This window comes from Mandrillus leucophaeus, unplaced genomic scaffold (genome assembly GCF_000951045.1).
Source record: "Mandrillus leucophaeus isolate KB7577 unplaced genomic scaffold, Mleu.le_1.0 Scaffold256, whole genome shotgun sequence".
NCBI classification, from domain to species: domain Eukaryota; kingdom Metazoa; phylum Chordata; class Mammalia; order Primates; family Cercopithecidae; genus Mandrillus; species Mandrillus leucophaeus.
In genome coordinates, this window is record NW_012102654.1 from 3,463,110 (window position 1) to 3,476,915 (window position 13,806).

Here is a 13,806-nt window from a genome sequence, read left to right on the forward strand (position 1 = left end):
CTGTAGTCCCAGCTACTCGGGAGGCTGAGGCAGGAGAATTGCTTGAACCCGGGAGGTGGGGCGGAGGTTGCAGTAAGCCAAGATGGTGCCATTGCACTCCAGCCTGGGCAACAGAGCGAGACTCCTGTCTCAAAAAAAAAAAAAAAAAATGTGCACAGGCAGGTCGTGGTGGCTCACGCCTGTAATCCCAGCATTTTGGGAGGCCTAGGCGGGTGGATCACCTGATATCAGGAGTTCCAGACCAGCCTGGCCAACATGGTGAAACCCCGTCTCTACTAAGAATACAAAAATTAGCCGGGTGTGGTAGCAGGCACTGCCAGCTACTCGGGAGGCTGACGCAGGAGAATCACTTGAACCCAGGAGGTTGCAGTGAGCCAAGACTGTGCCACTGCACTCCGGCCTGGGGACAAGAGCAAGACTTCATCTCAAAAAAAAAAAAAAAAAGAAGAAAAGTGCACGTATTACCTAACTAAAAATATACCAAAAAAAAAAAATACTCAGCATAACTCATCATTAGGGACATACAAATTAAAATCACTAGATATCACTTCACACCCATTACAATGGCTACTATTTTAAAAAACCAGAACACCAATCATTAAAAAAAAAAAAAGAAAATGACAAGATGGGAAGAATGTGGGGAGAAATCAGAACCCCTGTGGACTGTGGTGGGAATATAAAACAGTGAAGGTGCAGCCACTATGGAAAATAATGTTAGTTCTTCCAAAAGTTAAACACAGATTTACCAAGTGATTTGATCCAGGGATTCCACTTCTGGGTATATACCCCAAAAATCAAAGGCAAGGACTTAAACAGATATTTGTACACCCATTACTACCAATAGTCAAAGAGCAGATGCAACCTAAGTGTCCATCAAGGGATAAATGGATAAAGAAAATAATACCACATTGTTTGTGGCATACAGAAACAATGAAATATTAGCCTTTAAAAAAAAAAAAGGGCATTCTGATACATGCTACAAAAATGTATGAATCATTATGTTAAATGAAACAAGCCAGACACAAAAGGACAATACTGCATGATTCCACTTATATGAGGTACCTAGAGTAGTTGAATTCATACAGATGGTAAGTGGAATGGGGTTTGTCAGGGGCTGGAGGGTGTGGTGGCGTGTGCCTGTAGTCCCAGCTACTCGGGAGGCTGAGGTGGGGGGATGGCTTGAGCTCAGAAGGTGGAGGTTGCAGTGAGCTGAGAGAGCACCACTGCACTCCGGCTTGGATGACACAGCCAGACTCTGTCTCAAAAAAAATGAATAAGAAAAAAAAAAAGTGAAAGTACTTAATGCCACGGAATTGTTCAGTTAAAAATGGTTAAACGATAAATTTGACCCAGTTGTGTGTATTTTGCCACAATTTAAAAAGAAGTAATGCACAAATAGAAAATCTGAAAACACCTATGGAAGTTAAGAAATTGAATTAGTTGATTAAAAACCGTCCCCGAAGAAGAGCCCACCCTACATGGCTTCACTAACAGATTCTATCAAACATTTAAAGGCTGGGCATGGTGGCTTATGCCTGTAATCTCAGCACTTTGGGAGGCCCCGAGGAGGCCAGGTAACTTGAGGTCAGGAGTTCGAGACCAGCCTGACCAACATGGAAAAACCCCGTCTCTATTAAAAATAAAAAAATTAGCCAGGTGTGGTGGCAGGTGCCTGTAGTACTAGCTATCCCGGAGGCTGAGGCAGGAGAATCGCTTGAGCCTGGGAGGTGGAGGTTGCAGTGAGCCAAGATTGCCCACTGCACTCCGGCCTGGGTGACAGAGTGAGACTTCATCTCAAAAAAAAAAAAAAAATTAAAGAGGAAATAATACTAATTCTTCATACACTCTTGCAGAACATAGAGGGATAGAGGAGGAGGAAACATTTTCCAACGCATTCTGTGAGAACAATATTACCTGATACCAAAGCCAAACAAAGATATAACGAGAGAACTATAGACCAATATCCTTCATGAATACATACACAAAAATACTCAACAAAATGTGAGCAAACCAAATCCAGCAACATATACAAAAGATCATGATCAAGCGGAATTTATTCCAGGAATGCAAGCCTGGCTTAACATTCAAGATTCAATTAAAGTAATATATTAATATAAAGGCAAAAACCACATGATCGCCTTGATAGATGAAGGAAAAGCATCTGACAAAATCCAAGACTCATTTATGATAAAAACACTCAACAAGCTGGATAGAAGGGAATATCCTCAGCCTGACACAGGGCATCTATGAAAAACCTACAGTTCACATCATATTTAGGAGTGAACAACTGAATATTTTCTTCCTAAGATGAGGAACAAATCAACGATGCCTGCTTGCATTACCTCTATTCAACATTGTACTGGAGGGTCTAGCTAGTACAATCTTATAAGAAAAAGAAGTGAAAACCTGGATAAATTAGAAATGAAAACTTATGTCTACATAGTCATAACAGCCAAAAAGCAGAAATAATTCAAATGTCCATCATCTAGTGCAGGAATAAACAAAATGCAGAGTACCCACAGAGGAAAGTATTATTCAGCAAGAAAAAAGAAACAACTGATATATGCTACCACATCAATGAACTTCAGAAACATTAGACCAAATGAAAGAAGATGTCTTAGCCACAAAACACCCCATATCAAATGAGTTAATTTACATAAAATGACGAGAAAGGGCAAATCTACTGAGACAGAAATTAAATAGATTCGTGGTTGCTGAGGCCTGGAGGTAGTAATGGAGATCTTTTTGGAGTGATGGAAATGCGCTAAATCTGGATTATGGTGAATGAGGCACAACTCTGAAATTTACTAAAAGTCAATGAATTTTGTTTTATATGCATGAATTTTACATATTACATATTACACCTCAAAAAAGCTGTTTAAACCATGTAAAAAAAGGTACCTATAATAATATCATTTACATATTAAAACTACTGCTTTTTACCCATATTTCCACATGCTGGAAAAAAATAGAGGAACGAAGACTTATAAAGCTAGAACATCTCATTATGCTTGCCTTCATATTAATGGCATAGAAAAATGTAGAAATATTGTATTTAGAAAAAGAGACTAATTAAGCCATAAATCTGAGAAATGGATTATACAAGACATTTTATTATTCACCTCCCCCACCTCTTCATAAACATGAGTGATGAGAAATAAACTAATCTAAGGCCAAAAAAGGTGTTAGCTTTACAATACCTATTAAAGAATAGCTTTCTTGAACATCATTTGTCTGATTACCTATCTTCGAGAGAGCTAAAGTTCATTCAAATGTGCTTTCAATAAATTTAAACATTTTAAATCTTCGAGGCATTTCCTTCAAATTTATGGTAAATCAGGAGCCATTTAAACCCATTGTTTTTCTCGCAGTAAAGTTCCCACCACACAGTTACTAGTCATGATCACTGAGCAACTTGTGACTTTCAAGCCAGCGCCTTTCTCTTACAGGGTCTTCTCTATTTCCCTTCCTGTGCTTGCTGTTCCTACTTTTGCCTTTTCCTATGATCTCTGCAAATTTCTGGCATGTACCCCTTTCTTAGTCCTGTCTGATGTGTCAACTGCAGGCTTCCTCTCACTGGCCTTCCCTTTTGTGGGGAGGATAGGGGATTTCCTCTGCTATCTACCCACACTTCCCCAGCTGCCTCTCCAATCTGTCTGATCCCATAGTACCATCATCTTAATTCCTACATCTATGCACTGGCATTTTCAAAGCAACACCATAGATCTTTTACAAGCTTCCTTTTGAAGATTCTTACGGCACCATATTTTTATCTGAAGAAATGTGTTCCCCTTTCTGGTACATCTTCCCACGTCTGCAATCACTACTCTAGGGACATTTTACTAAACATGGATGAAGTCTATAGTAGACTGAGAGCATGTGAGGATAGATCAAAGAAGAAAGTTACATTTGGAACACAAATAGTAAAAGTAAAGAAACAGCATCATTGGCAAGGGTGGGGAAAATGCATTCTCATATACTACCTGTACAATGGAAAACTAGTGAGCAATTTGGCCTCATCTGTTAAAATATTCAGAAAGCATATTACTGGATACAATTAAATATAGTTTTGACCATTACAAGTAACAAAAATATTTGAGCCAGTGCCCAAGGGTATCTCTAATCAGGACATTCAATGTAATACTGTTTGAATTGGATAGTAAACCCATGAGGCTTCACATTCCATATAGGCTGGGGATAAATCTGTTTTGTTCACTGCAATATGCTTAGTATCTTGAGCAATGCCTGGTACAGAGGAGGTGTTCAGGTTTGTTGAGTAAATAAATGAATGATGCAGATCTGAGGGTTGGTTTATGCCTGGACCTCTGCTGGTATTCAGCAAACCAGGAGTGCATTTTCCATGTGGAATGACTTGGTGGCCATGCTGCAACCTGGGCCCTTGTGAACTATTAACTAAATATTGCTGAGCATCAGAGCAAATGCCAGAGGGATCTGAGTACTCAGAGCAAACCAGTCACAAAACAAACGTGCTACTGTGGTTATAGCAACAGTAATGCTGTAATACTTGTATTAGAACAGTCTTCTGGCTTTGCTGATTGACCATAGGTAAGCCAGCATTTTTTTTTTTTTTTAATTCAACTATTATTACCAAAAGTCTGTCATCAGTGTATTTTTTTTTTTTTTTTTTTGAGACAGGGGCTTGCTCTGTCACTCAGGCTAGAGTGCAGTGGTGCAATCAGCTCATTGTAACCTCAAATCCCCAGGCTCAAGCAAACCTCTCACCTTAGCCTACTGAGTAACTGGGACTATGGGCATGATACACCAGGCCTAGCTAATTCTTAATTTTTTTTGTAGAGACAGGGTCTCACTATGCTGCCCAGGCTGGTCTGGAACTCCTGGGCTCAAGTGATCCTCCTCCTCAGCTTCCTGAAGTGCTGGGATTACAGGTGTGAGCCACTGTGCTTGGCCTGGTATATTTTTTTGTCTTGTTAAGTATAAAAGATTTAATCTTCAGAACAACAATTTTGGACTCAGAAATGCCTAAGAGTAAAATAACCATCTTTATCACAGAGCATTACTGAGCAAGGTATGTAACTTAGCCTTATGTCACACGTAGCTTTTCAGAGTTTGAGGAAATCAGGAAGGAAAAAACCTATTGAGGTTATGATAAAATATGACCTTTGAAAAGCTTGAAATGACATTACACCCTAAAGACACAGGAGGGCACTCTTATCAACCAGCAAAGAAAAACAGAAAAGACAGTGAAGTCAAGCTGACATTTTAACAAATTGTACTGCAATAGTTGAATCAGGCACTGGTAAAACATTAAGGGCTTGTAATTTATAGCCCAAGATTTCCTGTTTTTCATGTACAACCTAGCAAGCCAACAGGATTCTCCAACCATGTAAATTGGAGGAAGAATCAAACACTCGCAGATTCAAGGTGAGGATTAACCACGCCCCTTTCTAATGATTTCTTAAACTGACCTTGGGGCAGGATTTGCCCCTTTCAAGCAATCTTCTGCATAATCTACAATTGCACTCAGTATTTTACTTGTCTTCCACTGGGAGCAGTCCATGAATTCATTTCTTTGCTCCATCTGTTTTCCCAGGAGAAATGGCAAGTTAAAAGTTTAAGCCAGTAGAAATGAAACAGCATTTTGAACAAAGGAGCATAGACCACTGAAGAATGTATTTCGTGGCTTTCTCAAGTTTTAAAATTTGTAAACACAACTACAGAATATAATTTTCTCCATCAAATTTAGTTAGTATAACAAGCATTTAAATGACCTTCCTTTAAGACTTTTAACAAGCCGGCTTCTGCAGAGCTCCATGGATTCTGAGGCACTCAGGCCCCTCCCAAAGGATTATCATTAATCTTAAAGTCACATTCAAATTTGTGTCTCAGCAAAGTTATAAATAATTCCATGTCACAGGGGTCAAATGTAATGGTTAAAATGGAAAGCGTTAAAACTGTGAATGCCAAGGGTATGCTGTGGTTGCATAATAAATCTTTGTTGACTGAATAAGCCAGAAGAGTCTCTCCATCTCAGGTAGTATCTGTAGGAAGTACAACACACAGGCTGCATTCTTGAACTGCTTCGGACTATTTTATTTGCTTGAATCTTCATCTATTTAAATGACTGGGTTGCTGGACATGATGTTTCAAACTTAATTTCTGTCGATGTGCTCAGAATTTTTTGTTCCATGGTCTTTCGGTAAGGGCCTTTGTGAATTCCAGTTTCTATCCTTAGCTGAACTGGCCATCAGGGTACCCAATTAGGCTCAATCTATATGAATAACAGAACATGCTCTAAAATGCGCTAATTTAAAAGATACATTTCTAATTTTCCTCTGCTTTCTAAAATGATTCTGGTTAACTGAAAATGCCAACGAGTTTTCTTCAGTTAAATAAAGCTGCCTGAATATTGCATATTATAAATATGGAAGGCCACTGAAATCCTCTGAGTTGGTATCTAAGAAGGAGATGCCCAAGCATTACGTTAAAATGGCATCCATTGTTTTCATGTGGGTGTGTGAAAAGTCACCAAGAGGGTGATGTGCAAAGTTGGAGAATTATACACGGTATCGCAGGAACTAAATTTGGAATATAAAAAAGACTAACTTCAAAATCAAATTGGTATGCTCTGATATGGGGGCCTTTAGCTCATCAAGAAAGTTTCCAAACTTAAAAAAAAAATTTTTTTTAACCAATAACCTTAAAAATTTTTTTTGTTTTTGTTTTTTGTTTTTGAGATAGGGTCTCATTTTGTCACCCAGGCAGGAATGCAGTGGTGCCATCACGGCTCACTACAGCCTCGAACTCCTAGGTGCAAGTGATCCTCCTGCCTCAGCCCCCCAGGTAGCTGGGACTACAGGCACATGTCACCACGCTCAGCTAATTTTTGTATCTTTTGTAAAGATAGGTTTTGCCATGTTGCTCAGGCTGGTCTAGAACTCCTGATCTCAAGCCATCTGCCTGCCTCCGCTTCCCAAAGTGCTAGGATTACAGTCATGAACCATTGCACCTGGCCTGAAGATCTTAATTGAACCACACTTGCATTTAAAGCTAATTTTTAAAAATAGCCTTGAATACATTTTGGGTATGCACTCTACCTTCCTTTTTTAAAGAGATAACCTAGGCATGATGCAGGGTGCTAGAGTTCCTACCCTCACTAAATAACAAGGAAACCTGGGTTTAGATCTTGACTCTATCATTTGTAATCCGTGCTAACTTTAAGCCACTTACTTCACCTCCCTGAAGCTCACATTGTTCTGTCTGTAAAATGGGAATACTGTCATCTGAATCAAAGGATTAAATGGGAGACTATACAGCAAATACTTAGCACATTGCCTGGCATACAATAATTACTTTATAAAAGGTAGCAATTACTCCTTTTTCACTTCAATTGTTACTGTTTATTGTAATCTAATTTCATTCTTTAATCTTTTCTCAAGGGTATTCATTGATAATATGATAAACCTTGATAAACCTTCAGAAATTATTTACTAATTATTTACACAGAGTCTACATGGGGGAGGACAGACACAGTCCAATAATTACTAGTGCTACATATAGGAAGTATGCCATCAAACATATGACAGGGGTATTTAATTCAAGGAGGCCCTGACGAAGTGTTATTTAGACAGAGATCTGAAATATATGAAGAAATTAGCCAGGCAAAAAAGAGTGAGGCCGGCAATGGAACACATTCAACCAAGTTAAGTGTAGGAAGTTATCCTAAGGGCAAAGGAAGATACTGAGAGGGTTTCATGGAACTCTGCAATTAAAACAACTTCTGGATGCAGAGGAAAGAATGAATTTGAGAGGGTTAAGACTGAATACAGGGAGACCAGATAAGGGGTCTTGTTGAATTCCAAGCAAAAAGAGCCCACTACAAAGACAGTATTCTAGTTGGACTGCAGAGAAACAGAATCTATTTAAGAAAGTTTCATTTAGGAAGTAGAATCAATAAGAGGTGGTCATAGATTGTATGTGGGAAGGGTACTCTGGAAAGTCAATCTCAAAAATGAGAAAATGCTAAACAAAATTATGTATTTTTGTTTCATAATTATAAACTTAAAACACAGCCTATCACATATTCCTGAAGCAGTACACAAAATTAAAACTTTTAGGCCATGGGAGGACTTATTACCACCATTTGGGAGGCATGACGCATCAATCTAACTTACTGAGCAACAATGCTTTTGGTATGTTGATGGAAATTCTCAATTATATGTATCTATCAACTACCAAATAAGTTTTAGTATGTAATACATAGTTGCAAAGTAAAGAGAGAGTATGAGTATCAGTAGAAGACTTCCTTTTCCTCTGAGGCATCTTTGGTTCTTAATGGAAAAAATAATTTTCCACTTTTTTACTTTTATTCCCTGGTTTCCTATTTCTAAATAAATTAAGCAGAAGGATTTTATGAGCAAACTAAAGTATACGTAAAGTAAACTCTGGCTTTTTGATACCCTCACTAATGAGTTGTTATGGGAAAAACTATTTCACACTTCCCTGCCTTCTTAAACTGAACACACCAAGTATAATTTGTTCTTTATTGAGAACACAGGGTCTGTGCTTTAGCCAATAAGTTACCAAGGTCTTCTGCTCCTATAAGCTGACTTCTTTCATGGAAGGTCCTGGCTTACTTATCCTTCTTATCAGTTCAAGAGTCAGTCACCTTTCGAGGAAGCTGTCCCTGACCTCCCCAATCTTCTCTCAATTCCCAAAACCCTGAACACGCCTCTATTTTACCATGAACACAGTGAATTGTAATTTCGGACCAGGCACGGTGGCTCATGCCTGTAATCCCAGCACTTTGGGAGGCCGAGGTGGGCAGATACCTTGAACCTAGGAGTTTGAGACCAGCCTGGGCAACATGGTGAAATCCCATCTCTACAAAAAAATTAGCAGGGTGTGGTGGTGCATGCCTGTATTGCCAGCTACATGTGGAGACCGAGACGAGAGGAATCGCTTAAGCCCAAAAGGTGGAGGTTGCAGTGAGCTGAGATCGCGCCACTGCACTCCAGTCTGGGCCCCACAGAGCCAGACCCTGTCTTTAAATAAATAAATAATAACTTTGGTTTACTTTTAATCTTCTTAGGTTGCACGCTTCTGTAGGGCAACTGCTATGACTTTTAATTCTGCATTCTTAAATGTATAGCACACTGACCCGGGGTAAATTGCTATTCTCAAGGTTTAGTGACACGCATCCTTCCTCTTATATAAACATCTTTACATGGAGACAATTTCAGAATTGAATCCACTTTTAACACTTTGACTACGCAGAAAACAGCTGGCTTTGCAGAGTATATGCCTGTAGCACAATGATTATCAAGATGAGGGTAGGTGGGTTGTGTGGTTTGGAAAAGCATATTCAGATAATTATATAAATGGTAAAATAAACTTTTTTTTTTTGAGACAGAGTTTCGCTCTGTCGCCAGGCTGGCGTGCAGTGGCGCGATGTCGGCTTACTGCAACCTCCGCCTCCCGGGTTCAAGCGATTCTCCTGCCTCAAGTAAAGCTTGACAGTAACTTGGCTGCACGAATATGGATTTTAAAAGGTTGATAAAGAGACTTTCACACCTGCCTTTCTACACTATGTTATTACTAATTGAATCGAGTTGGAATAAACTAGTCAGACCTGTATGCACAATGAGTCAAATGGCTCAAATGAAAGGTTTGAGACGTCTCCATGAGCCAGGTGCTTGAGTTGTGTGATGTTAAGACTTCAGGTATACCGGCACACTTCATCCAGACTTGGCTCATGCAGTCCCTACAGTCTTAGAATGGAATACCATATAACACTTCTCTCCCCATCTAAATCCCAGTTAGGGTTTAAGACTCAACTTCTCCACACTCTGACCTCGTCCTGAATTCCAAGGGCAGTGAGGAGTCTATACAACAGGATATTTAATAAGTGATTACGTTCTGCCGAATGTTTTTTTACTGTCTGCTTAAATCTAGCCAAAGTCTCAACAACAGTAGGGAGACAGGCTACTCAAGCGCCAGTCGAATGGAAAGGGGTTGTTAACAGCCTATTATAACCCTAACGTGGGAGCCAGGACGTCCAAACCTGGTTAACAGAGCCCACAGAGTTCATAGGGGAAGGACTGTGACAGAGTCAACGTCTTGTCTGAACAAAAAGACCCACCAACGAGTGAAAGAAGACCTCCTGGGAGGGATAGGGGGGCGGGAGAGGGAATTCAAGCCTTCTTAACAACAAAAAGCAGCTTTCTTTAGCCCACTCCACTTTCCAGCTACTTAATTGCTATCCCTCCTGTGTGACGATTCCCTGCCCAAAGTAGGAAAAAAAGAGGTCCAAAAGGATATAGCATCAACTTTGCCCTCTGACCTAGGAGCGAAGACTCACCAGTTTCATAATGGACTTTTGGTGGTTCAGTAGCAGTCACTGAACTCCTCAAACGCAGGAAGCGTCTTCCGGTGCAATCTCCGCCATCTGCCAGCCCAGAGCATCGCGGGACTTGCAGTCTTTCATTCTCACGTCCCTTCCAGGGGAATCATAGGAAATGTAGTCTCCCCTCCAGGCACCATGGGAACTGTGGTCGCCTTTCCTTTTCCTCCCTTTCCTCTGCGGACGCCTCCTTCCGTCAGCTCAAATTCATCCCCGCCGCCAATGCATCCTCCCTCTCCACCCCAGCATGACATCATGTCCCCATTACGCGCCTGGAGCCCATGGTGTTCTGGGATGTGTAGTCCCGACGGCTCCGGGTCCCCTTTCCCCTCCTCCCAAAGGGAAGGCGGATGGGCACGGGGCTTGCCGGGAGTTGTAGTTCTCTTGGGCCTCTAGGCGCCGGGCTCCGCGCTTTTACTCGGGGGAGGCAGGAACTACAACTCCCAGGGACGCCGGGCGGCAGCAGGTGGGAGCGGGGCTGTTGATATCAATATGGCGGTTGTCAGCCAGACAAAGACAGTCAGTCTGATGTGATTGAGACAAGGGAGGTTTTTCAGGGGGAGACTGGGAGATAGGGGCCTCCCCTCCCCCTTCTCCTCTTCCTGCGCCGGCCTCATCCCCTCCCCAGTCCCCTCCCGACGGGCGCCCCACGCGGAAGACACCCCTCCCCCTCCCGCTTTCCCTCCTCCCTACCTCAGCCCTTCGTACTGGGACGTTGGGGAGGGGGCTCTGCCGGGCGGAGAGAACTCAGCGAGGATTCTGAGGTGAGTCGAGCGGTTTTGAAGCCGGACAACCTCAAGTCTCTTTCCTCACTTCTTTCTCTTCATTTAAAACAATTTTTTTTGGAGGGGTTTTGGGGAGGAAGTGAGCGGACGCTGGGGATGGGTCTCGTTAGCGGCCGGATTGAGAGGAGGGAGGAAGCAGGGGGCTTCCGAGTGGGTGATCCAGACGCGGGCTGTGGGGTGGGGCAGTTCGTGGGGGCCGGTCCTGGAAAGGCGTCGACTGCCCCCCAACTCTTCTGGTTTCCTCTACTATGAGCGGAAGGTTTGAATCCTGGAGGTGGGGTCTCTGGTGTGGAGTTCGAGAAACTGTGAGGTGATTTGCAGGTGTGTTGGTTTGTTTGGGGTGTGGAAGTGTGTTTAAACTGTGTGACGTGTACTTGTGTGCTCTGCTTGTTTTGGAGCGGTGTCTGTAGATGAGAAGTTAGACAGCGCGAGTCCTTGCTCGCTCTGGGCCTGGGCTGAGGGGCGGGCGTGAGGTCCTGGTGCTGGGCATTTGGGCTGGCGACGTGGTGCGGGGCAGCCGGGCTCAGCAACTCGCTCGTGTCCCGTCGCCCGCTCACACTCCGCCACTCGCCTCCGCCCCCTCCCCTGGACGAATCTCCACCCCAAACTCCAGCCACGAGAACTGTAGAGATGGTGTGATGTGGAGATGGGTTTTTTGCATCCTCAAGTCGGTAGATAGGTGGAAAAGGAAAAGTGTTTCTTAATATTTTATTCCGGAACCGTGTTTTGGTAACACTATTGGGGCTACTTTGAAAGGCGTCCTCCACCCACCTTCACCCCGAAACAGTAGGTAGAGGTATCTTGTCTTCGTGTGAATTAGATGAATAATTGCTGAAGATTCGGGGGGCCTGGGATGGGGGTCGGGAGTGCTGGATTGTGTACGCGTCTGTGTATGTCTACTAAAGAGACGGAATGTCTGCTGTGTATCTTGAGATAGGGCGACTTATTTTCGTAGTAGGAAGAACTGTTGGAAATTATTTGCGGGAGAGGGGGTGCGCGGAAAGGCGCTGCTTGTATTTTTCTTCTACTCCACCCTGTTCTGTCTTGCATTTGCCTGAAAGCTGGTGGAATGGAACAGTGAAGAAGCATTGGGTGAGTAAAGGGAAGAATGCAGTTGGCATTAAAGATAACACTGTGTAAAGTTGAATGGTATAAAGTGATTACTGCTTTTATTTACACTGAAGCTTAAAAAAAATCACCCATGTATCATATAGGGTAGAGTGATGTGACTAGCTCATTTCTCTGGGATCCTGCAGGTATAGAAACCTCTGGCTTCCCTCTTCCTTCCTTCCCTCTTCCTTCCTTCCTATCTTCCCTCCTTCCTTCCTTAAGTCCTTCCTTTCTTTCTTGGCTTAGTACGACATTTCTCGTTCTGATGGACATAATACCGCCTGTGTCTTTTTATTTAGTTTGTGCTAATATGGTTGTGCTTTTTGTGGTTTTACCATAAAATGCATAATTAAATGCATTTATTATTTTGCATTTATGCTGCAGGTAATTATCACATCAGGATTGCAGTGCTTTGCATTAAACTTATTTTAAAATTGTACAATTAAGTTGCTTGATCTAGTTGAATTATGTTTCTAAGTCAAAGTTGGGAAATTTGAATTCTAAATTTTTTTCAAATTTCAATTAGAGTTAAAAAGAAAAGGATTGCAACATATTTCTCACAGTTTTTAATATTTAATAACACACTAGAAGAATTTAAGATCACATATTTTGTACTTCCTTATTAAGTTCTTCAATAATTCTTATGTGACAATTTTTTTAGTGTAACGGATTTTTAAAATAAAGAAATTGGCATAATTTCTATTTCAACTGTTGAGAGTTGAATATATTCCCCAAACTTATCAATTCTTGAATCTGCCACCTGTCATCAGTAAGGGACCTTTAGATTCTATGATAACTGAAAACCACATTGATAGTGTATAATTTTATGGTATGTCCTCTAACCATTTATTTGAAATTTTTGCTGTTGATCATTCACACAGATAAGGGGAACTGAAAGAATGAGGTAGCATGTATACTTCAATTGACCTGAATAGAAAAAAACTGTGGTTTCTAAGTCTTCAGATGTAGAATATACAATATGTTGATTCCAAACTAAGCCATTAGTTTGTGATAGACCAGGATTTTCAGAATCATTTGTTTTAAGCTTGTGTCTTAACTTGAAACACTACTTTGCAAAAGCTGGAGAAAAATCCTACATAACTACTTAACGGAGTGTTTTGTTTTATTTTTCTGAAGCATATTATTATAGTCATGGAGGTTTTTAAAAATGTTTAATAGTTATTTTAGAAGTAAAAAACCTACATGTTTGTTAATATTTTGAATTGGAAAGCATGAGTATTTTCTCTTCCATCCACCCTTACCTCAAAATTTCTTTTTGTTTTGTCCATGGAAGTACAAAGTTATTTACTGGGAAAAGCGTTCATTAAACTTTTTCTGACTACTAGTGGGATCAAAATCATCACGTGTAACCCAAATATATTCCTAGCATTCATTGGGGGTGATTCCGTTGCATTTTAAGTACTGGGCATTAAAATGATGTAAAGCCTTTACTGCAGGTTAAAGCATAAAACGTCCTCAGCATGTGGGAGTCATATGGTTTACGAATAAAGTAGAAAACCAGGGCATTGG

The 13,806-nt window shown here is 41.2% G+C and overlaps 2 protein-coding genes across 5 annotated transcripts in view; one reads left to right on the plus strand and one right to left on the minus strand.

Moving 5' to 3' along the window:
- Window positions 1–10,671, minus strand: part of INTS9 (integrator complex subunit 9) — a 130,186-nt gene extending 119,515 nt beyond the window's left edge. For 2 of the 3 annotated variants that reach the window (XM_011983905.1, XM_011983904.1), the window contains exon 1: window positions 10,340–10,671. In XM_011983905.1, coding sequence (XP_011839295.1) covers window positions 10,340–10,348 — 9 coding nt within the window. In that variant the 5' untranslated portion in view covers window positions 10,349–10,671. The remainder of the gene's footprint in view (window positions 1–10,339) is intronic. The other variant, XM_011983906.1, reaches the window with a different exon arrangement.
- The window catches only part of LOC105542361 (homeobox-containing protein 1), a 90,439-nt gene continuing 87,205 nt past the window's right edge, over window positions 10,573–13,806 (plus strand). Inside the window, exons 1-2 of one of the 2 annotated variants that reach the window (XM_011983903.1) lie at window positions 10,573–11,487; window positions 12,228–12,258. The gene's annotated coding sequence lies outside the window, so the exon portion shown is untranslated. The remainder of the gene's footprint in view (window positions 11,488–12,227; window positions 12,259–13,806) is intronic. The other variant, XM_011983901.1, reaches the window with a different exon arrangement.